The sequence below is a fragment of the Ranitomeya imitator genome, chromosome 1 (genome assembly GCF_032444005.1).
Source record: "Ranitomeya imitator isolate aRanImi1 chromosome 1, aRanImi1.pri, whole genome shotgun sequence".
Classification (NCBI taxonomy): Eukaryota; Metazoa; Chordata; class Amphibia; order Anura; family Dendrobatidae; genus Ranitomeya; species Ranitomeya imitator.
The window spans coordinates 840,315,560-840,339,181 of record NC_091282.1 but is presented as its reverse complement, the minus strand read 5'-3'; the positions used below and the strand labels follow the sequence as shown (position 1 = coordinate 840,339,181).

Here is a 23,622-nt window from a genome sequence, read left to right as displayed (position 1 = left end):
TCGCCAGCCCAACACGCTCTCCTAGCCACCAGCCCACCACATTCCTCGCCAGCCCAACACGCTCTCCTAGCCACCGGCCCACCACACTCTCCTAGCCACCAGCCCACCACACTCTCCTAGCCAGCCCACCACGATCTCCTAGCCACCAGCCCACCACACTCTCCTAGCCAGCCCACCACGATCTCCTAGCCACCAGCCCACCACACTCCTCGCCAGCCCACCACGCTCTCCTAGCCAGCCCACCACGCTCTCCTAGCCACCAGCTCACCACACTCTCCCAGCCAGCCCACCACTCTCCTAGCCACCAGCCCACCACACTCTCCTAGCCACCAGCCCACCACTCTCCCAGCCAGCCCACCACACTCTCCTAGCCACCAGCCCACCACACTCTCCTAGCCACCAGCCCACCACATTCCTCGCCAGCCCAACACGCTCTCCTAGCCACCAGCCCACCACATTCCTCGCCAGCCCAACACGCTCTCCTAGCCACCGGCCCACCACACTCTCCTAGCCACCAGCCCACCACACTCTCCTAGCCAGCCCACCACGATCTCCTAGCCACCAGCCCACCACACTCTCCTAGCCAGCCCACCACGATCTCCTAGCCACCAGCCCACCACACTCCTCGCCAGCCCACCACGCTCTCCTAGCCAGCCCACCACGCTCTCCTAGCCACCAGCCCACCACACACTCCTAGCCACCAGCCCACCACGCTCTCCTAGCCACCAGCTCACCACGCTCTCCTAGCCACCAGCCCACCACGCTCTCCTAGCCACCAGCCCACCACGCTCTCCTAGCCACCAGCTCACCACGCTCTCCTAGCCACCAGCCCACCACGCTCTCCTAGCCACCAGCTCACCACGCTCTCCTAGCCACCAGCTCACCACGCTCTCCTAGCCACCAGCCCACCACGCTCTCCTAGCCACCAGCTCACCACGCTCTCCTAGCCACCAGCTCACCACGCTCTCCTAGCCACCAGCTCACCACGCTCTCCTAGCCACCAGCTCACCACACTCTCCTAGCCACCAGCCCACCACGATCTCCTAGCCACCAGCCCACCACACTCTCCCAGCCAGCCCACCACTCTCCTAGCCACCAGCTCACCACACTCTCCTAGCCACCAGCCCACCACACTCTCCTAGCCACCAGCCCACCACACTCTCCTAGCCACCAGCCCACCACTCTCCCAGCCAGCCCACCACACTCTCCTAGCCACCAGCCCACCACACTCTCCTAGCCACCAGCCCACCACACTCTCCCAGCCAGCCCACCACACTCTCCTAGCCACCAGCCCACCACACTCTCCTAGCCACCAGCCCACCACAATCTCCTAGCCAGCCCACCACACTCTCCTAGCCACCAGCTCACCACACTGTCCTAGCCACCAGCTCACCACACTCTCCTAGCCACCAGCCCACCACACTCTCCTAGCCACCAGCCCACCACACTCTCCTTAGCAGGTCACTTGGTTGGTGGGGAATTCTACTTAAAGGAAATGTCCTAAATGTTAGCGCAAATTGCTTACGCCCCAGACACAGCCGGGCTGAACGTGTCAGGAGATGCAGAGATGGGCGGGCAGGAAAGCACAAGCCTAGGGTCTCCTCACAGACCTGCCCTTCTTCCACCATGACACCCTGGGCTCGGTGACGTCACGTGGAGCGGCTCCGCTGCATTGTGCTGATGGTGGCGGATGAGCCGGGCACTGGTACATTGCTGTGCCCCGTGTGGACCCAGTGCTGGCGCCTGCGGGCTGTGCCGTCTCCATGATGAAAGATCCGCTATTACATGGCTCTGCTGCCGTTCTGCCCGGCGCCTCGTTACAGCGAGCCTGCAAGTTCCTGGTGCTCTACTGCGCCCTGCACCTCAGTATTACGCTGCTCTACTACATGTTCGGAGGGGAGACGACCTTCACCATTGAGCACCAGCAGTTCCGGCAGAAAGTGAACTCTTCTGTTGGCCCCCTGGTCTCTGTGCTGGCCACCACAGCAGAGCAACATGCCAGCCCGGCGACCACCAGCAGCGCCCCCGCCGTGGAGCTAGTGGGCTGCCCGGACCCCTCTCCGCTCCTAGGTAAGCTGCTGTTTGCTCTGTGCACGGGGTCTACCAGGCAGTGCCCTCAGGGGCAGGGTGACCCGTCATCTCCGGGGGACTATGGCTCGTAATTCCTTCCCATCAATGGGATCAAGGCTAGATCCTGGCACAGGAAAGTAATGCCAGGACCCTGGGTCACTATGAAGCCGTGTCCTGGGGTCAAAGGGCACGACTTGTGGCCCCCTATAATGGCCAACGAAGACTTCCCAGCGCATCGCGTGGAAATCGATCATGGATCCGTTTGGCTAGCGAACAGTTATTTAAGCCTATGTGTCTTTGCTGGGTAGAGATCGGAATCGTGCGGTTTGTTGAGTTCCAGGTGTCCCTTTTAGGCTGTGAGACGCTCACTTGTGCTCCCTAGTCCTCCACCTTGGGCCGCCCTCACACGTCCTGGTGATGCTGGTACTGGAAAAACCAGTACTGCGGTGATCAGTGTGGCGTTGCTGAAAATAATGATTTTTATGTGTTAAAGGTTTGCGTCTACTTTCACAGCAATAAGTGGTAGTGTTCCGGCTATTCGCTAAATGGATGAAAAACAAACCATGTGGGGTCCCTCTAGTGTTTGATAACCAGCCAAGGTAAAGCAGACAGCTGTGAGCTGATATTCTCCGCTTGGGATGGTCCATTGGTATTAGCCTAAAAATCCCAGAACTGGCGTATCACATGAGATGCCCCAAATCTGCCACTTTGTCTCTGATCTTACCCAACTGCCCTCGTGCGGTGGAAATCTGGGTAACGGTAGTTGTCTGCTGTGAATGGTCCAGAAACGGTGGCCATCAAGCCCTGGGGTTAGTAACGGAGAAGTGTCTATCGACCGCCCCATTACTAACACAGTACTGAAAAGGAAAACACAAAGACCCCAACGCTGTCCCTGGCCCACCAATTGGCAGTCCACGGAATCCACACATTGTATATCTCACGGACATCTATCCGTCTATTCACCTCTTATCTGTCTGTCTGCCCCTCATTAACCCCTACAAATTGTTAATCGTGTGCCATCCATGTGCGTGTGAGCACTGCATCTTGTCCTGGTTTTTTTTTTTTCTGGCATCATGGATGACATATCTACATGGGTGTCTCTGGTATGTGTGAAAAAAGGCACCACAGGTCCCAGAAACACTGACGTGTGAAGAGGGCCTCAGGGGATTTTTATTTTTCTTAAATACATGAACTTTGGGCTAAAAAAAAAAATCGGTGGTGCGTCTTATAGCCTCCGTATGACAACTATTGCTGGCTGCAGAATCAGTCAACAGAGAATTAGTCAGTGAGCGCCTTCTGGTCGTGTTTTTTTTTTTTTTATGACCTCCGACATCAAAATTGAATATGCAGGGAAACAAGCCAATGGCGTAACTTTTTTTTTTTTTTTTTTTTTTAATGAAACCCCATTACAATTATGACTTTTGGTAATAAAAGTACGATTAAGTTAAAAAATAAATAAATAAAAAAATCCCCGAAGGTCGACAACCCCTTAAGTGTGTGATTTTAGGGTGTGCTATGGTTTATGGCTTTCACGTCACCATGTTCTGTAAATGACCTGCTGTTCAATGCAACTGGGAGGTTGTGCCACAGTTCCTGGTTTAGCTGCCCAATGACCCAGTTGCCATTAACCCTTTAAGGACCGCAAGGGGGAAGTTTAACACTACAGGACAAATACCGATATATCCCTTGGTTCTCAAAGAGCAGAAAACCTGGCAATTCAGGACAAACCATGTACGGTACTTTTTTGTTGTTTTCACTATCTGAACTACATGGCAATAATTGCAACGTGACCGTCAACCACTACGTAACCACTCCATGCGGCCAGTCCATCATTGGTTTGCGCCTTTTTTGTTATTTTTCCACTTGTGCCTTTTTTCTAACTGTATCGGAGCCTACATTTTTATGAAAAACTGGTGACTCTTTTCTTGTGAGCTGAAAGATGTCTGAATTTTTACGGGCGAGGAATACATGAGATGATGGTAAACGAGCGAACACCTCGCAGATGTCGGCATCTTCTCTTGCCTCATAAGAGTGTGCCCCCAGTCAGACGGGTTTTGCTAGTTTGACTACATGGACTGCCCGTGTTAGCGGCAACTGAGACCACCTAGCAGTGGAGAGATGGTTGGTCAGCGTGTTAGAATCTCCTTCACACCCAGCGGTTTCGATTATTATTATTTTTATTTTTTTTAATTTCATCTTTGGAAAAGGTGCTACCCGAATTGTAAGTGCACTTCCTTGTCTGGAGTGTCCATAATATATGTTATAAATGTCACTCATTTGCATGAAGATTCAAACCAGCCCAGCAGCTTAATTAATTTGACACCAAAACTTCTGAAGGGGTCCATTTAGGGTATGGTCAGAATTTTTGACATGGTTTTGAAATGGGTCTTCCTCCAAATCCACCTCGGTGAGCATTTGAAGCAATTTTTTTGTGAATTTTCCACAAATACGCAGTGCGATCATGCCCAACCCCATATTAGTGGGTCCAGGAACAGGAGAAAATAAATTGATGCCTTCTTGAACAGCGCCACTCCTCCTTAGTTAGCACTGCGTCCTCCGTCGGCCTGCTGGCCTCGAGAGCGCTGCAGTTGTTTCTCTGACTTGCCTGTTACATACTGAACGCTGCAGCCGATCAGCCTCTCCTGATTGGCTGCAGTGCTCACGTGACTCTGAATATTGATACCAGCAGACTGGTGGGAGACACAGCGCTGGTCTGGAAAGTGAGTGTGTCATTCCAAGTGAACCAATGCAATTTAACTGGTTTTTAATTCTTTTGAAATTTTGTTCTCTGGTAATACTGTGTTAGAGAATGTAAAATATGAAGAAGAAAAGTTCAAGGTTTTTTTTAATTAATTTTCCAAGTTTTGAAGAAGAATTTCAGTGTTGTGTGCCTTTTACGTTTCTCCTCATAACTCTGGCCAGAGCCAAGATGGAGGAATGGAATAAACGCCACGCCACTCGGACCTGTGCAGGCTTCCACTCGATATTTCACAAGAGGATCTTAATATTTTACTCATCTGGACTCAAATGCAAAATTTGGAAAAGAATTTCCCAAAAAAAACTGATAACATTTTTGAAAACCTCACATGTGCTTCCTATGCTCCTATGTACCAACATTCAAGTTGGGATCACAAAGGGATCATACTTCAAAAAATAACTCCCGTATATGAATAGTGTCAATTTGGAAATCTCGAATTCAGATCTGTTCAGCCCATGGTCTATATTTTCCAAATTAAAAAACAAAAAGTTTAATGACTTGTCCTGATCTTAATCATTAGATAAATCTATAGTGGATACAGCGAGAGGTTTTTCTAATGGTGATGAAGTGAGACGAATTATATCTAGCAAGAAAGACTGTCTGTGAAAGTGTGAAAACTTTAAGAACTCCATTCCATAAGAGGCCGGTTCTTGTAAAAAAAGAAAAATTCGGCTTTTGCTAAAATAGGATTGTCAAAATGTGCTTCCCTGCGACCTAAGAATTGTGTCCTGGCTGGTGGGAATGGTTCACAGTATGTGTATGTACCGCACCCCAGAACATGAAGCTTATGATTGAAGGAGGCAAGCTGAAAGATATTTAGGTTTCCATCACTTGACATGGAATGACCCATAACTAGCTCGACATTTATTTTTTACGTGCTGGGATGAGGTGTTATCTGAGCATGCTCTTGTGCTAACCGAGTGTCTTCGGTGTGCTCGAAAAATATGTTCAAGTCTACGGAGCTGAATATCTCGCCGCTGTTAGACTGCCACAACACATGCAGGGACTGTCTCATCCTTGCATGTCTTGTAGATGCCAGATAGCCGCGAGGACTCGGAACATAATTTTTTCAAGCGCAAGGAAGTCTGTCAGCACGCGAGCATGCTGAGATAACACCTTATCCTAGCATGTTCGCTCACGTAAGACAAATCTCACATTCACATCTGTGTGTCAGCCCCGGAACTGTCTGTCCGCTGGTCTTTTCACAAGAACTTGACAGCCTCATATGACACCCTGTCAACCGAGTCAGGAGACCCCCAATGCACAGACTGTCCATGGACTCCTCTTATGCGAGGCTGTTAAGTTCGGGTCAGGAGACTCGTGGACAGTCCGTGTATCCCAGGGTGTGCTCGGATTTTAATACACTGGTATGCGAATGTGCCAGTAGGCCCCAATTCCCGGAGGGGGAGCCATTATCGCCTCTTCTTGCACATGTGGGTCGATGGTCTCTCTCATATGGTAACCTAATCAGAAGTGTGTGCAGAATAAGAAGAGAGAAAAACGTGCAAGCGTTTCTATTCTACTTTTATTTTCCATGTAGGCCCCAGTCCTAGCGTTGGCTTACAACTACTGATCCACACTACTAATAAATGTGTGAAAGTGGCTGAAGGCCGTGCCCACAGCTAGACGATCGTACGTAGAACGTGGATTCCCAATGGATTGGTGAAAATCTTCTTTAAAAATTGACATATGGCACATAGGATTTTTTTTTAATCACAGGTCAATTCCCATGCCAAGGCATGTAGTTAAGATTTGACAACCTCTCATTCACATTCCTGGTATTGTTCATTGCAGATTTTAACTGTGCAGATTAAGCACTTTAGATCTGCAGTATTTCCTCCTCGTGTGCCCATCCTGTCTCGGTATTAATCGTCATAAGAACCCACGTTGCACAAACTATTTTGCATAGGTCAATGACTACTTCAGGCATTAGATCATGTACAGTCATTCTGATTGCCTCTTTGTGGATGGGTGGTTCCAGCTTGAAAAAGCTTTTTTTCAATGTACTTAGCCCCTTAAAGGGGAAGGAATTTTTTTTTTTATATGCTTTTCTTACTGGAACCATGCTGTTTTTTTTTTTTTTTTTCCCGTCTACATTACATGAGGGCTTGTTGGAGAATGAATAGTAGTTTTGATTGGCAGTAATCACTTTACCATGTGGTATACTGAAAAGCCGTTAATGGGTAGCGGACAGTGAATACATGCTGACCTAAGCACAGGCTACATGTATCGGACACCGCCGACATGATTTCAGCCATGTCTCACTCTGAAATGCTGTATACAGGCATGAAGGGAAAGACCAGTCACTTAATGGGAGCGGGCATACATTTTTTTTTTTCTCATTAATGGCCCTGTATTAATGAGGTTGTTCACTACTATATTACATTCTTCGCCTATCCTTAGGATAGGCGATCAATGTCTGACCGGCCAGGGTCCGGCACCCCCACAGTTCAGCTGTTGGCATTGGCGGTCGACAGCCGGAAGTACTCGCTTGCGGAGCTGGCCGCCTTCTAATAGTGGCCACGGTCGGGTACTGCACATCAACCTCCTATTGATATGACTAGGAGGTGTAAATGTGGCACCAAGCCCCGGGCACTACAAGTAGACTGCATGCTCTGCAAGTAAGACTTTCCTCGCGGCCAGTGCCCCCTTTCCCCAGTAACAGCTGATTGGCAGAAGTGCCGGGTGTCTGACCCCTGCCGATCAGACATTGATGACTTATAAGGATAGGCCATCAATGTAAAAGTAGTGGACAACCTCATTAAGGCTTTTATTGGATCCATTTTTGGGGTATATACAATGTTTTGATCAATCTGTTTTGGGGGAGGGAAGATTGTCTGCTGAAAACCTATATTTCTGCAGTTTTAGATTTTTACATTTTTTTTTTTTTTTTATTCTGTACAGTTTGAGTACTTACCATTATATTATGAGAACATAGACTTGTACATCGGTGGTGATACCAAATATGTTTATTTTATTTTTAGCCTCCACTTAGATTGACTTTGATATCTAAATGGATAATTGGCAATTAGAGAACTCCATTTGCTTACCTTAGGGCATGGGTGGGCAATTAATTTTCCCATGGGCCACATGAGACCATGACTATTATGGAGGGCCGAACCAATACGCTGAAATTAATTCTGCTCAATGTTAATATTAACATACAATATACAATAATATCACGTAATATTGAGCAGGATTAAGTATGCTGGCATCGCCCTATGTCCAGTATGAGCCCACACACAGCCTCGTATGTACATACAAGCATTGCTCCCTTTCCCCCAATGCTCGGCCTCTTTTCTTATCACCGATACCCTAAAACTCTGCAGTGCACTGCTGACACAATAAAATGACCTCATCACGTCGGCGGTCGCTGATTGGGGGAAGAGGGGCCGGCGGCCCCTGAAGAGTGTGTGTGTTCCTTCAGCTGTGCAGCCTCCGCAAAAATGTGGTTGTGTGTCAGCTGTTTTGTGTGTGCATATGTAGCAGAGCTGTGTGTGTATAATACACACTGCAAAGAGAACCTACAATAGACTTGTCTCTCTTCTAGCCTAGTACATTAAAGTTAGTTAGAATGACCCCTCCACTTTACACCCCTAGGGATGTTTTAATTAATAGGAAAAATGTTTTTCCTATTTTCGGTTGTCTAAATCCGGGGCGTTTCTAAAGGTAAAGTGTGTCTTATTGTTCTTATGTAACATATGTCACAGGTTGGGTGTGTGAAGCCGTCCCAGAAACTAATCTACTGTGATACCATGCATGTGAGTTTAGATATCACAGACACACAGAGGGAGTTTACGAAACCCTCCTGTGTTAAAGCGAAGGTTGAAGATTTTGGGACTGGCTGTGATTGCTCGACACTTTCAGCAAACATGTAAAACACTTTTTTTTTTTTTTTTTATATTGTAACATGAAAAAAAGATATAATCTTATTTTGTATACAGTACAGACCAAAAGTTTGGACACACCTTCTCATTTCAAGTTTTTTTTATTTTCATGACTATGAAAAGTGTACATTCACACGGAAGTCATCAAAACTATGAATCAACACATGTGGAATTATATACTTAACAAAAAAGTGTGAAACAACTGAAAATATGTCTTCTATTCTACGATCTTCAAACTAGCCACCTTTTGCTTTGATGACTACTTTGCACACTCTTGGCATTCTCTTGGTGAGCTTCAAGAGGTAGTCGCTGGGAATGGTCTTCCAACAATCTTGGAAGGAAGGAGTTCCCAGAGATGCTTAGCATTTGTTGGCCCTTTTGCCTTCACTCTACGGTCCAGCTCACCCCAAACCATCTCGATTGGGTTCAGGTCTGGTGACTGTGGAGGCCAGGTCATCTGGCGTAGCACCACATCACTTTCCTTCTTGGTCAAATAGCCCTTACACAGCCTGGAGGTGTGTTTGGGGTCATTGTCATGTTGAAAAATAAATGATGGTCATTCTAAACGCAAACCGGATGAAATAGCATGCCGCTGCAAGATGCTGTGGTAGCCATGCTGGTTCATTCAATTTTGAATAAATCCCCAACAGTGTTACCAGCAAAGCACCCCCACACATTACACCTCCTCCTCCACGCTTCACGGTGGGAACCAGGCATGTAGAATCCATCCGTTCACCTTTTCTTCCAAGAAGGAATTAATAAGTTATTTAATTTAGAAGTACCACAAATTGGTGAAATTGACATCTCCAAGTACATCCAACAGTAAAATGCGATCCTCCTCGTTTCAAGCTGTAAACCAGTTCTTAGTCATTTGATCCAATGGTCAATAAAGACCTTGGATGTCGCTGACACTGGCATCTAAGTGGTTAAATTGCCATTCCAACTGCATGGAGTAGTCAAGAAACATATTCATAACTGGTTATCTACCACTTGCTTTTGACAAAAATGTCAAGCATAGGTCACTAAGGGGTTAATTATAAATAACCTGGGCAAGCCCTTCTAAGGTGCTATTTCCATGTTGGCAAGTTATAACATATTCGCGGCACAGGTAATCTTGCTGCTCGCTGGGCTGAGGTGCCCCACTAGAATGGACTGGTGGCCTCCTATGTGACTTGTGGGATTGCCAGGGACAGCCCAGGGCTGTACAGTTATATCCTGCCATCCCATAGACAATGAAGGGATTGGTGGCAAGCTTGTGTGGCCACTACTATATTCTGATGGGCCCATTTGAGAGCTTTGGGGAAATCCCTTTTAGAATTCTGCCTTCCGTAAAGTGAAATATTGCTGTGGGTAAAAAGGCCCCAAACCTGCCAGTCAAGAAGGCGTTGTCATCCTGCCTCTGTCAGGCTGGGGATGTGAAATATGAAAACAAAAACCTTTCGTGACACGCTTGCATGGCGGATGAAACTAAAAGTATGAGAGAAAGCAATGAAACATTTCCGGGCTCCAGTGATCTAAGCAAGTGACCTCAAAAACCACTTTGTGTAGAGAATGCCTTCTGTTCTTAGTAGAGCATGCCGGTAACTGGCAGCTCTCCTCAGGCTGCAGGCTGACAGCGCCACACAAGTATTTTCTAGGTTTTCTTTAATTCGTTACTCTAGATGTTACTATTGGAATGGCTTCTTGTAAATCAAAATAAACAACTATGCCATGTGGGATGTAGCTGCCTTTTGCTACTATATGAAGGTGTTCATACAGTTTTTGTTTGTTTTTTGTTTTTTTGCTCCGCTTTCAGAGCATAAACTCTCCCATGAAAGCTCACCAGATTTGGAGAGTTTCTGTTACTAAAACCATACCTCCCAACTTTTGAAGATGGGAAAGAGGGACAAAGTTTGCAGCGTGCGCCGCGGCAAATTTTAGGCCACGCCTGTGACCACACCCATTCATAACTAGTCACACCCATATCCACGTCCCAACCACACCCATTTAGCACTGATCACACTGTTTCATAAAGAATAATTCTAAACAAAAAAATATGGCCACAGTGCTCCATACTGTATAATTGCCACACTGCTCCATACTGTACAATGGCCCCACTTGATGCTCCATACTGTATAATGGCCCCACTTGATGCTCCATACTGTATAATGGCCCCACTTGATGCTCCATACTGTATAATGGCCCCACATGATGCTCCATACTGTATAATGGCCCCACATGATGCTCCATACTGTATAATGGCCCCACATGGCTACTCTTACACACGCAGCTGCGCTCCGTACACTTTGCACACACTGCTCCGCTCTGTACACACGCACTCCGCTCCGTACACCTCGCGCACCCGCGGCTCTGCTCCGTACACCTCGCGCACCCGCGGCTCTGCTACATCCACACTGTAAACACCTCCTGACCCCACAGCAGAGTCCTGCAATCCACGGAGGTCCCGATCATGTGACCCCTGCTCCTCCCCTTCTGTGACCTCATCACAGGTCCTGTGCTCACAGAGCAGCCAATATGTGGTGTAAGGCTCTGCGGGTGCAGGGATGATCGGCTGACAGGGATGACCGGCTGATACATCAATGTGTGGCACACACCCCCTCCGTGACACGTACCTCAAAAATGTCCCCTCTCCCTCTGAGCTGTACCGCGCACACTGGAAGAAGAACAGACTCACTGCAGGGGAAGAGGCGTGGCCTCATTCAAGGGGGTGTGTCGGCTGCTTCTCCTGCTGTCTGCGGGAGAAGCAGAGTCCCGTGCGGGACTGCGGGGCAAAGCCTGAAAATCGTGACAGTCCTGCAGAATGAGGGACAGTTGGGAGCTATGCTAAAACTGTGTGACTACACGAAGGCAACCTTCCCAATATGAGTTTTGACTTTTTAGATTTGATGCACTTCCTAGGTTTATCAGGTTACTTTTTGTTTTTAGATTGCATTTTTGAGAGTGCATAGCAGAGCTGACATTGCTGAGAGAGGAGATAGATGTGTTTGTATTGTGATGCACTTAAAGGGACACTGTCACCTGATTTTGGAGGGAACAATCTTCAGCCATGGAGGCGGGGTTTTTGGGTGTTTGATTCACCCTTTCCCTACCCGCTGGCTGCAATATTGGATTGAAGTTCATTCTCTGTCCTCCGTAGTACATGCCTGCACAAGGCAATCTTGTCTTGCGCAGGCGTGTACTATGGAAGACAGAGAATGAACTTCAATTCAATATTGCGGTCAACATGCAGCCAGCGGGTAAGGAAAGGGTGAATCAAACACCCAAAAACCCCGCCTCCATGGCTAAAGATTGTTCCCTCCAAATTCAGGTGACAGTGTCCCTTTAAGCTGCTGTGCTGTCCCTTCCCATATAGGGGCCTTTTCTGAAAGATATGTCATCTATGCTTTATACCCAGCAGTGTCTAATCATGCAGGAGGTTAGACCAGGAGATCAAAGCTGTATCACAGGGGCATGTCCTGGATGCCGTGCTGAGGACATGCAACAAGAGAGCTGTCTCCATACACTGCAGATGAAGTCTCCACAGCCTTATTTCCGGGCAGATTACCCTCAGCAATGGGCCCCAGGAGAGCCAGGACCCCGACACATGCGGGACAGCGTTGGCTGCTCATGTGACAGCCCTGGATGCGTACTTCTTCAGAGAGCCGGCTGATGTGGCTGCTTCACAGAAAGAGGAAAGTGAGGCTGGAGGTTCAGACACAAGGGGACTGCTGATCGGGACAGGAGACAGTGAGCCAACGGGGGGGAAGTGAGGTGGATGGACACATGGAGGTTTCCCAGCAGGAACTACAGGAGGCTCTGAAGGAGCAGGGTCCTTTTACAGTGTCCACCTCACAAAATGGCTGCTTGGCTTCAGGAGACTCTGTTCTACAGCATCCCCCCAGGCTGCATCAAACCCCTAAACCCTCATTGCAGACAGGAAGGAAGAAAGTCCCAGTCGGGGAGACTGGGATACTAGAGCCACAGGTTCTGAAAAGGATCATTCAGAGGCACTTTATTCTACTAATAAAGAAGGGGACTGGACTGACGCACATGATGATTCCTCTGAGGATGAGGGACTGGCATATCATCCTCCCTCTTCAGCTGATTGGAAGAGGCTCTTGTTACATTTTCCCTCTAAAGATGATTTTAAGGCTTTAATTAAAGAGGTTAAAAAAATACTTGCAGAATTGAAATAGCATGTATAAGACAAGATTTGCAGCAACTGACAGGTCGCATAGACACGCTGGAAGGGGATCGGGAATATAATCTCCACCAGAGGTAACAGGAGAGAACACAACACATGCATGGAGAGCCATATGTTGTGACTATAACACAGCAATGACGTGCAGCCGCGGCACCACACAGCTGATTATCGAGATGGCTCCAGGTATCTGGGTTCCCACTGCCGCTAATTGGTATGCTCTGTTAGCGAGCCGAACAAGAAGGGAGCCGACGATATTCGCTCATGTCTAGATGCTAGATCCCATGTGTCAGAATTGCCCTAACGCTTCAACAAGACTAAAAGATCTTCAGGTTCAATTAGAGGCTCTAGATAACAGGGACAGAAGATGTAAGAGTATGGGGTGTTCCAGAGTGAAGTTAACAGTTTAAGAATTAGTTTAGGATTATCCTATCTTTAACTCTATCCTTGGAGATCCACCAACACAAATCAAAATGGGGAGAGCACACCGAGCCTTACAGCCGAAAGAGTCTACTCTATTTCCTCAAAACATCTGCTGCCTACATGACTACGAGGTTAAAGAAAAGATTATGACAAAGGCCAGGTCTCAGAGAGAACTATCCTACGTGGACTCTGTAATCCAGAGATTTCTGGATCTGTCTTGTATTACCCTGCAAAAGAGAAGATTTCTTAAACCTTTATTAATCATCCTGAAGGACCTCCGGATCTCCATACAGGTGGGGTTTCCCTTTTTTACTAACAGCCTGTCTTGAAGGGATTTCTGCGACTCTGCGTCCTCTGTTGGACTTGCCAGCTTTTTGTAAAGCCCCTTAATTTATAACCTCCTAAATTAGTGGACTGGGACGCCCCTCTGGTTTCCTGGACACCACAGCCAATTTGGAACCAAAAAAGAAGAAAAGTTATTTAAAGTACCAAGCGTGAGGGGCATTGGAGGAAGAGGTACCCCCGATAGACCTCCCTGAGCTGACTTTTACTGTAGTAGTGTGTTATTGTAGGGACTTCTCTTCTGTTGCCTCCGGTAGAGATTAAATTCTTGCTTGTTTTTTTTTAGGTACTGGCCGGTACTTCATTGCTCTTATGCTGATAATTATTTGTGGAGCTATCTATATGGCATTTCAGAGTTTCCGTGTTTATAAGCAATATAGATTTGGGGAGGGTGGGGGAGCTCTTGCCTGATGCACTGTAAAGGGGCTTGTTGTTTGTTATCCCCTTTGGATCTCTCTTCTCCCTGCTCAGGTTAAATTTTGGGCCCTACCTCCACAGTATTTTACACTGGAGTCACTTTATTTACATCAAATTCCTGGTGGGCTCATTTTGGTCCACTGGAGTTTTTCCTGGGAAATATAGTTCTATGTTCACTGAAATTTGAACTTTTCCTTAAAAATTGTTTGTGTCTTTGTTTTCTAACCTAATGTGTTTACCGTACCCTTTCGTTATAGCTCAGATTGTTCAGATGGAGCGGAAGAAGGCCTGTAGAAGCAAGGTAATCTGGCATACATTAGGAGGTCCTGGTCAGGAGATATGTGGTAGACCCCGGGCCTATGTGAGTAGTGCACTCGACACTATGACGTGTGTAATTTCACTTAATGTAAGGGGTCTTAATTCCTCTAGGAAGAGAAGACTTGCCGTGCAGGAGATGACGTCTCAGAAAGCGGAGGTAGTGCTTCTACAGGAAACACCGACCATACAGGCACATAGTTTTGCAGTAAATTCTCAACTCGGATCTCAAAAGAGAAGAACGTAAATGAACTGCATCTCCTTCTCTGCAGGTTTTGAGTAGGTTGGCAGAGATTAGAAATAAGTTGAAAGACCTATCTATGCGAAAGGTAGAGAAACTATTTTTATACACAAATCAAAAATTATTATGAAAAGGGCAATAAAACCCATACACTATTGGCGAGGCAATTGAAGGAGAGGACTTTGTCCTCGAATCCCCAAGCAATAAAAAGTGAAATGGCACTATACACTACAATCCATCTGAGACTTCTACTTTATTTTATAATTTCTATAGTACATTATATAATCTCCAGGATACGCTTCGTTCAGATGAAAATGGAAAGAACTCCCTATTGAATTATTTATCTAAATTAAATTTACCAGTCCTGGCTCCTGAAGCCATAAACTCTCTTAATATTCTTGTTATCCAGGAAGAAATGGCTGAAATCTTGAAAGACTTGCCTTTGGGAAAGTCTCCTGGCACAGACGGGCTGATATATCTTTATTATAAAACTTTTGCCAAGGAGCTGATTACCCACATGACTAAAATGTTTAACTCATTCATGGGGAGCTTTTCCAGATACCCTGTCACATTCATACTTGATACTTGTTATTCCTAAGATGGGAGAAGACCCTCTGGATTGCTATAGTTATCATTTGATAGACCTATTAAACTCGGACTTGAAAATATTTATCCGTATATTGGCTAATAGACTTAATCAGTGGCTACCCCGGCTTATTAGTAAGGATCAGGTAGGCTTTGTTCCTTTTAGCCAGGGAGGGGACAACACCAGAAGGGCGATAGATTTGGTTGATGTGTTCAAGAAATATAAAACACCAACACTTATTTTAAGTTTAGACGCAGAGAAGGCATTTGGCCGACTTGGGCTTATTTCGCACTTCCGTCTTGAGACGGCCGTCATAATGCATCGGCGCGACGCATCGACAGACGTTGTAAAAAGATTGGCAAACGGATGTAACACATCCCGTAAAGTGACGGATCCGTCGAATTCGGTAGTATCTGAACTTTAATGCATAAAATTCGAGAGAGAGATATTTGTGTCTTGTCCCGGACTAGAAAATCCTTCCAGGCAGGCTCAGAATGAAAAAACGGGATACGTCGCTTGATTCCTGTGTGTGACGGTCAGCAACGGATCCTGCATCCATAGGCTTGCATTATAGCCAATGACGGACAGCGCAGGACCCGTCGCTGAGCGATAATTTTTTTTTTATTTTTTTTTTCCTACCCCCCGACGTGCAAAAGTTCCTCTGAACTTTTTCTGCGCCCGACGGATCCAGTGCACGACGGATGAAACGGATGGCCATCTGTCGCTAATACAAGTCCATGGGGGAAAAAACAGGATCCTGCAGAAAAATTTGCAGGATCCTGTTTTCTCTAAAATCAACGGATTTCGACGTGAGGAAAAAGACAGTGTGAAAGAGGCCTTAGAAGGCATTTGACTGACTTAATTGGTCTTTGTTGTTTGAAGCACGTTACTGCATTTTAATTCAATGTTGCGGTGACCAAAAAAAACGTAATTCTGGCGTTTCGAATTTTTTTCTCGCTACGCCATTAAGTGATCAGGTTAATGCTTTTTTTTTTTTATTGATCGGGCGATTCTGAACGCGGCAATACCAAATATGTGTAGGTTCAATATTTTTATTGATTTATTTTGATTGGGGCGAAAGGGGGGTGATTTAAATATATATATATATATATATATATATATATATATATATATATATATATATATATATATACACTAGATTGTGGCCCGATTCTAACGCATCGGGTATTCTAGAATATGCATGTCCCCGTAGTATATGGACAATGATGATTCCAGAATTCGCGGCACACTGTGCCTGTCGCTGATTGGTCAAGGCAACCTTTATGACATCATCATCGCCATGGCAACCATTATGACATCTACGTCGATACTGTGCCCGTCGCTGAATCAGAAACGTGAGATGTCTACGTCCTTTATGACATCATCGTCGCTGTGCCCGTTGCTGATTGGTCGAGGCCTGGCGGCCTCGACCAATCAGAGACGCGGGATTTCTACGTCGATGCTGTGCCGGTCTCTGATTGGTCGAGGCCTGGCGGCCTCGACCAATCAGAGAGCCGGGATTTCCAAGACAGACAGACGGAAAAACCCTTAGACAATTATATATATATATATATATATATATATATATGTATATATATATATATATATATATATATATATATATATATATATAAATTTATTTATTTTTTTAAACTTTTGCCATGCTTCAATAGCCTCCATGGGAGGCTAGAAGCAGGCACAGCACGATCGGCTCTGCTACATAGCAGCGATCTGCTGTTCGCTGCTATGTGGCAGAAAATCAGGTGTGCTACGAGCGCCGACCACAGGGTGGCGCTCACAGCTGCCGGGGATCAGTAACCATAGAGGTCTCTAGGACCTCTATGGTTACAATACTGAAGCATCGCCGACCTCCGATCATGTGACGGGGGTTGGCGATGCCGTCATTTCCGGCTGGATGCGGTAGTTAAATGCCGCTGTCTACCTTTGACAGCGGCATTTAACTAGTTAATAGGCGCGGGCAGATCGCGCCTATTACGGGCACATGTCAGCTGTTCAAAACATGACATGACATGTCCCGGCTTTGATGCGGATCGCGCCGGCCATTTTCCTGCAGCCGAGATGCGAACTCGGCTTCAGGAAAATGGCCGTTGAGATCGCCATCTGCGCATGCGCGGCATCCCGCGACCATTTTCCTGAAGCCCGGGAAGCCGAGAAGAACCATCTGCGCACGCGCGGCCTCACAAAGATGGCCGCGCCCACCGATAAACGGCTGAATAGCGCAGATCGCGCTATTTTCCTTGAAGCTGCGCAGTGGATTCGCCACTTGGACATGCGCACACCACTACGTCGCCAACGGAGATCTGGGGGAGAAACAGCGCTGTCACCACTCCCATATGACCTGACCAGCGTGAGTGACAGCCCAAAACGGCGACTTTACAAAGGTATTTCGGCAGCATAGGTGGGGAATAAAGGCTCCAAAATACACTAATGTAAAGCCCAGCTCTGCCCCTATTTAACGCTATTTTTAGCTCTTCTTGAAAAAACGGGGTGACAGGTTCCCTTTAAAGATTTCATTATTTGCACATGATGTTTTACTGACCCTCATTAAACTTCATATAACGGTCTTCAACCTCAGTCACTTTGAAGGAGTATGGACAGCTGTCAGGATATAAGTGAAATACCTCTAAAACAGAGGCTTTACCCTTGAACATTCCCCCTAATATCTTTAATTATTTAAAGGCAAACTTTTAATTTAGATGGAAAACCGAGGCTATTAAATACTTGGGGGTTAATCTGTCCTCTTTCTGTATCAATTTAAACTTACCTGGAGCAGCCAGTGCCAGGCAGCAGCTGCCAAGGCAAACAGGATCATGGGGTGCATTAAAAGAGGTCTGGATACACATGATGAGAGCATTATACTGCCTCTGTACAAATCCCTAGTTAGACCGCACATGGAGTACTGTGTCCAGTTTTGGGCACCGGTGCTCAGGAAGGATATAATGGAACTAGAGAGAGTACAAAGGAGGGCAACAAAATTAGTCTAGAAAAAAGACGACTGAGGGGCGATCTAATAACCATGTATAAGTATATAAGGGGACAATACAAATATCTCGCTGAGGATCTGTTTATACCAAGGAAGGTGACGGGCACAAGGGGGCATTCTTTGCGTCTGGAGGAGAGAAGGTTTTTCCACCAACATAGAAGAGGATTCTTTACTGTTAGGGCAGTGAGAATCTGGAATTGCTTGCCTGAGGAGGTGTTGATGGCGAACTCAGTCGAGGGATTCAAGAGAGGCCTGGATGTCTTCCTGGAGCAGAACAATATTGTATCATACAATTATTAGGTTCTGTAGAAGGACGTAGATCTGGGGATTTATTATGATGGAATATAGGCTGAACTGGATGGACAAATATCTTTTTTCGGCCTTACTAACTATGTTACTATGTTACTAATTTATATAATCGTAACTGTCTCTTTTTGGAGAGTTGAGGAGGCTACTGACTAAGTGGATGCCACTTTCGCTCTCACGGATTGGCCAGATAGCTTCAGTTAAGATGACTCTCCTGCCTAAGCTACTTTATTATTTCGAGACTCTCCCCGTTAAGGTTCCCCTTGTGGTACTTGGGTCTCCACAAGCAGCTATAATGAAGTTCATATGGAACGAAAGGCACCATTTGAATATCCAAAAGAATTATCACATCTCATAGATCACAAGGGGGCTTGATTGTTCCAGATATCGTTAAATACTATTGGGCAACACACCTGAGGAGAATTCCCTCGTGGGCTTCATTATGGGCTTACAGTATTTGGACTGAAATAGAAAAGATATGGTTGGCGCCGATCCACCCAAACTCCCTTTTTATGGTTGACTTAGCCTATCCAGATACCATTTACTTTGTTGGGCCCTATCCAGTTTACAAGGGAATCTTTGGCTCTCATGTTCGAGGTATTTTGGGTTGGTCTTCTCCAATTCCCCAATGATATCTTTTATATACCAGCCTCTGGTGCCAAACAGTTTGGAACAGACAATGGTCCACCCGTGGATTTCGGCAGGATTATTTATATTTGCAGATTTGGTGGATGGAAACACTTTGGAAGTTCTCTCGTTTGAGGCTATAAAATCTAAATTTGCTATAACCAATAGAGTTCTTCCAGTTCACTCAGATTAAGCACCTGGCTTTGTAAGAAAGGCATGTCAGCTATAGGGTTAATATCAGATATTGACAGGATCTTGGGTTCTCATTGGATTTTTATGGGAGTCTCTGCTGGGAAGGACTCTGTCTCCCTAATGCCGGTAGAATATATGGGAAAAAGCGGTCAAATTCTCTAACTGCACCCTTTATAAGGAAAACCAATATAAAATGTTGATGTGTTGGTATCACACTCTGGAGCTCCTTCATAGACTGAACCACTAGCTCCCAAATATTTGCTGGCGTTGTTGCTCAGCATCGGGTTCTCAGTTCCACATTTTCTGGTCTTGACCTGGGCTGGCTTGAGTATGGGAAAAGGTGAAAACCTTAATTCAAAGGGTTCGATATGTGGAGGTAGAGCTGGACCCTGCTACCAAATGTTTCCCCTAGAGGGATGGAGAGGAATTCGACCAGACTGCTGTTACATCTGTTGACGACAGCTAGTTGTTTGATTGCCCTTCATTGGAGACGGACTACTCCCACCTCTTATCAAAAGGTTTTGGATCGAATAGCCGACATCCGCAGGATGGAGCATGTCGGCCTTGGTGAATACGAGTTTACACATTTGAGATCTTTTGGCCTCTCTGGGACTAGTTTCGGGCCCAAAACAGTTAGCAGCATGTTTGGTTTTTGAACAAATTTTTTCTTCCCTATGTGTATGTCTCATCTTATTTAGTATTGTGGTTTTATAAGAGTTATAATAAGTGTATGGGGATGGAGTCGCCTTAACTTGGCATCATTTAGGACTGCTGTTGTACTTTGTCTTTTTCTGTTGTATTGCACAATATGTTTTGATGTCACCAGGGGAAAACGTCTTCCAAGAATTCCTTCTAATTGTACTCCTTTCTTTCTGATCCTCTAATTTGTAAGCCAAATTGAGGTTGTTTTGTCATTGATTGTAACATGTTATAAAATGTAATAAAAATTAGTTATTAAAAGAAAAAGGTTGTACACCTTGCGCTGAGAAACCAAAGCTATGATGTGTTCTTTTTCTGCTTATAATTGGGCAACTTGTACAGGGAGAAGCGCAGACCACAAGTGAAAACTGTCTAGAACACCTACTGGGACTTAACATTTTTTTTCTTAGCTCATTAGATACCAAATATTTTGATAACTACCGTAATTTCTCCACAATGAAGAAGGGGGTAAGCAGTGTGATTATTATTGCCACGGCCGTTGGCAAAGAATGGACTGGCCACACCGTTCAAGTTTACAGGGAAAACTTGGACATAGATGCCCCATTCAGGCAGTTCGTATGATACACCTCTTGATGGCCATAAGATCCATAAGATGGAACAAACAACTTCATACTTCTCTCACAGGCTGTTGCTGGTCGCTCTTGCAGCATTACCAGTGTGCTATAATTGCAAAGATGAGCAAGACAGAAAAATTAGGCCTGAAATTCTTGTTTTTGTTCTTCTAGCAATATTCAGATTATACACAATATCCTTGTCAAATTGATGACCAATGACACAACATACGTTGGATATGATCTTAAGTTTATAGTATCCAGCTTTCCAGTGACTGAAATTGAGATTTTCCATATTGGTGATCCTGGAAGTTCATTGTCCTTAGTAACTTCCTGAAGATGTTGTTCAGCCTTAGGCTATGTGCACACGTAGGAAAAGTTGTGCAGAATTTTCTGCACAAAATCCGCATCTCCTGGCAGAATCCGCAGCTGCGGATGTTCTGCTTTTTTTGCCACTGCGGATTTTTATTATGGAAGGGTGCAGAAACGCTGTAGATCCGCACAAAAGAAGTGACATGCCCTTCTTTGAAATCCGCAGCAATTCCACAGTGATTTTTCCGCACCATCTGCACAGCTATTTTTTTTTTTATCCCATTGATTTACATTGTACTGTACATCACAGTGCGGATCTGCGGCGTTTCTGCGCGGAAAAATGCGCTGCGGACCCACACTAAATCCACATTGTGTGCACATAGCCTAATGCTGTGCTGCTGGACTGTATAAACGAGAATTAAGCTCAATGCTATCCCAACCTTGGTAATTGTATTCCAGCCTGAGTGCCAATAGTAGCCATATTTTAAGTGTAGAGGGCTACGGTACATATATGATACACAGCTCTGACAAAAATTAAGAGACCACTGCAAAATGTTCAGTTTTTCTGATTTGTATTTTTTTTTCTTTATAGGTATATTTTTGAGTAAAATGTAAATTGTTCTTTTAGTCTCTAAACTTCTGACAACATGTCTCCGAATTTCCAAGCAATAAATTTTGTATTTTTTTTTATCTGAAAAGGAGAAATGGTCAAAAGAAAAAGAAAAAAAAAAAAAAACACCCCAGGGCTTTCAGACCTTAAAAATAATGCAAAGAAAACAAGTTCGTAATCATTTAGAAACAACAATGCTTATGTGTTGGCTCAGGAAGAGTTCGGAAATCAATATTTTGTGGAATAACCATGATTTTTAATCACAGCTTTCATGCGTCTTGGCATGCTTTCCACCAGTCTTTCACACCGCTTCTAGTGCAAAAATGTAAGCAGTTCTTCTTTGTTTGATGGCTTGTGTCTGTCCATCATCCTCTTGATTACATTCCAGAGGTTTTCAATGGGGTTCAGGTCTGGAGATTGGGCTGCCCATGACAGGGATTTGATGTGGCAGTCTCTTCATTTTTGCCAGAGCTGGGGGTGTGTGTGTGTGTGTGTATGTAGGTATGTATATATGTCCAATAGATGCTACTGCACAAGTGGTGCCATCTTGGAAGAGGCAACATTATTATTATTATTATATTTTTTATTTTTTTTTTCTCGTAAGATGGTTGTGAACATGGTGCAGTGCCGATGCCCACAGTTTTTTTTTTTTTTTTTAAACATATAGAATATTCAGCATGCAAACTAGGGGGCAGGTCAGTGAGAGATCAGTGACTGGTCAGAAGTCACACTGATGAATACCTAATCAGGGCACCACATGAAGACCCCTACACACACACACACACACACACACACACACACACACCCCTCTACCGGAGCACGAGCATATCATTAACTGAAAATAAAGATTAAAACCATCTTGTTGTTGCTTAATCTACCAAGGTATCATATCAGTATAACGGCACCTACCTGACACTGTCTGTAAGTTACTGAGCACAATCCTGCTGACAGGTTCCCTTTAATGTGGTGTGCTGTTTTCTCACTTGTATTTTGTTTAAACATACAGGTGCTTCTTACAAAATTAGAATATCATCAAAAATTTTCAGTTTTTCAGTACAAAAAGTGAAACTCATATTATAGAGTCATTAGAAACAGAGTGATCGATTTCAAATGTTTATTTCTGTTAATGTTGATGATTATGGCTTACAGCCAATGAAAACAAAGAAGCCATTATCTCCGTAATTACAATACTTTATAACACCAGCTTGAAAAAAACATTTTTAATCCGAAATGCTGGACTACTGAAATGTATGTTCAATAAATGCACTCAATACTTGGTCGTTGCTCCTTTTGCATCAATTACTGCATCAGTGCAGCGTGGCATGGATGCGATCAGCCTGTGGCACTGCTGAGGGGTTATGGAAGCCCAGGTTGCTTTGATAGCAGCCTTCAGCTCATCTGCATTGTTGGGTCTGGTGTCTCCCATCTTCCTCGATAATACTGCATAGGGTTAAGGTCAGGCGAGTTTGCTGGCCAATCAAGCACAGTGATACTTTTGTTTGTAAACCAGGTATTGGTACTTTTGACAGTGTGGACAGGCGCCAAGTCCTGCTGGAGAATGAAATTTCCATCTCCAAAAAGCTTGTCGGCAGAGGGAAGCATGAAGTGCTCTAAAATTTCCTGGTAGACGGCTGCGCTGACTTTGGTCTTGATAAAACACAGTGGACCTACACCAGCAGATGACATGGCTCCCAAAACCACCGCTGATTGTGGAATCTTCACACTAGACCTCAAGCAGCTTGGATTGTGGCTTCTCCACTCTTCCTCCAAACTCTGGGACCTTGATTTCCAAGTGAAATGCAAATTTTACTTTCATCTAAAAACACCTTGGACCAGTGAGTAACAGTCCAGTTCTATTTCTCCTTGGCCCAGGTAAGACACTTCTGGCGTTGTCTATTGGTCATGAGTGGCTTGACACAAGGAATGCGACACTTGTAGGCCAAGTCCTGGATATGTCTGTGTGTGGAGGCTCTTGAAACAATGACTCCAGCAGCAGTCCGATCCTTGTGAATCTCCCCCAAATTTTTGAATGGCCTTTTCTTAACAATCCTGTCAAGGCTGCAGTTATCCTGGTTGTTTGT

The 23,622-nt window shown here is 45.3% G+C and overlaps 1 protein-coding gene across 1 annotated transcript in view; it reads left to right on the top strand.

Moving 5' to 3' along the window:
* The first annotated feature begins 1,619 nt into the window (after positions 1–1,619).
* B4GALT1 (beta-1,4-galactosyltransferase 1) overlaps positions 1,620–23,622 on the top strand; it is an 83,118-nt gene continuing 61,115 nt past the window's right edge. The window contains exon 1 of the mRNA XM_069740755.1: positions 1,620–2,070. Within this exon, the coding sequence (XP_069596856.1) occupies positions 1,764–2,070 (307 nt within the window). The 5' untranslated portion in view covers positions 1,620–1,763. The remainder of the gene's footprint in view (positions 2,071–23,622) is intronic.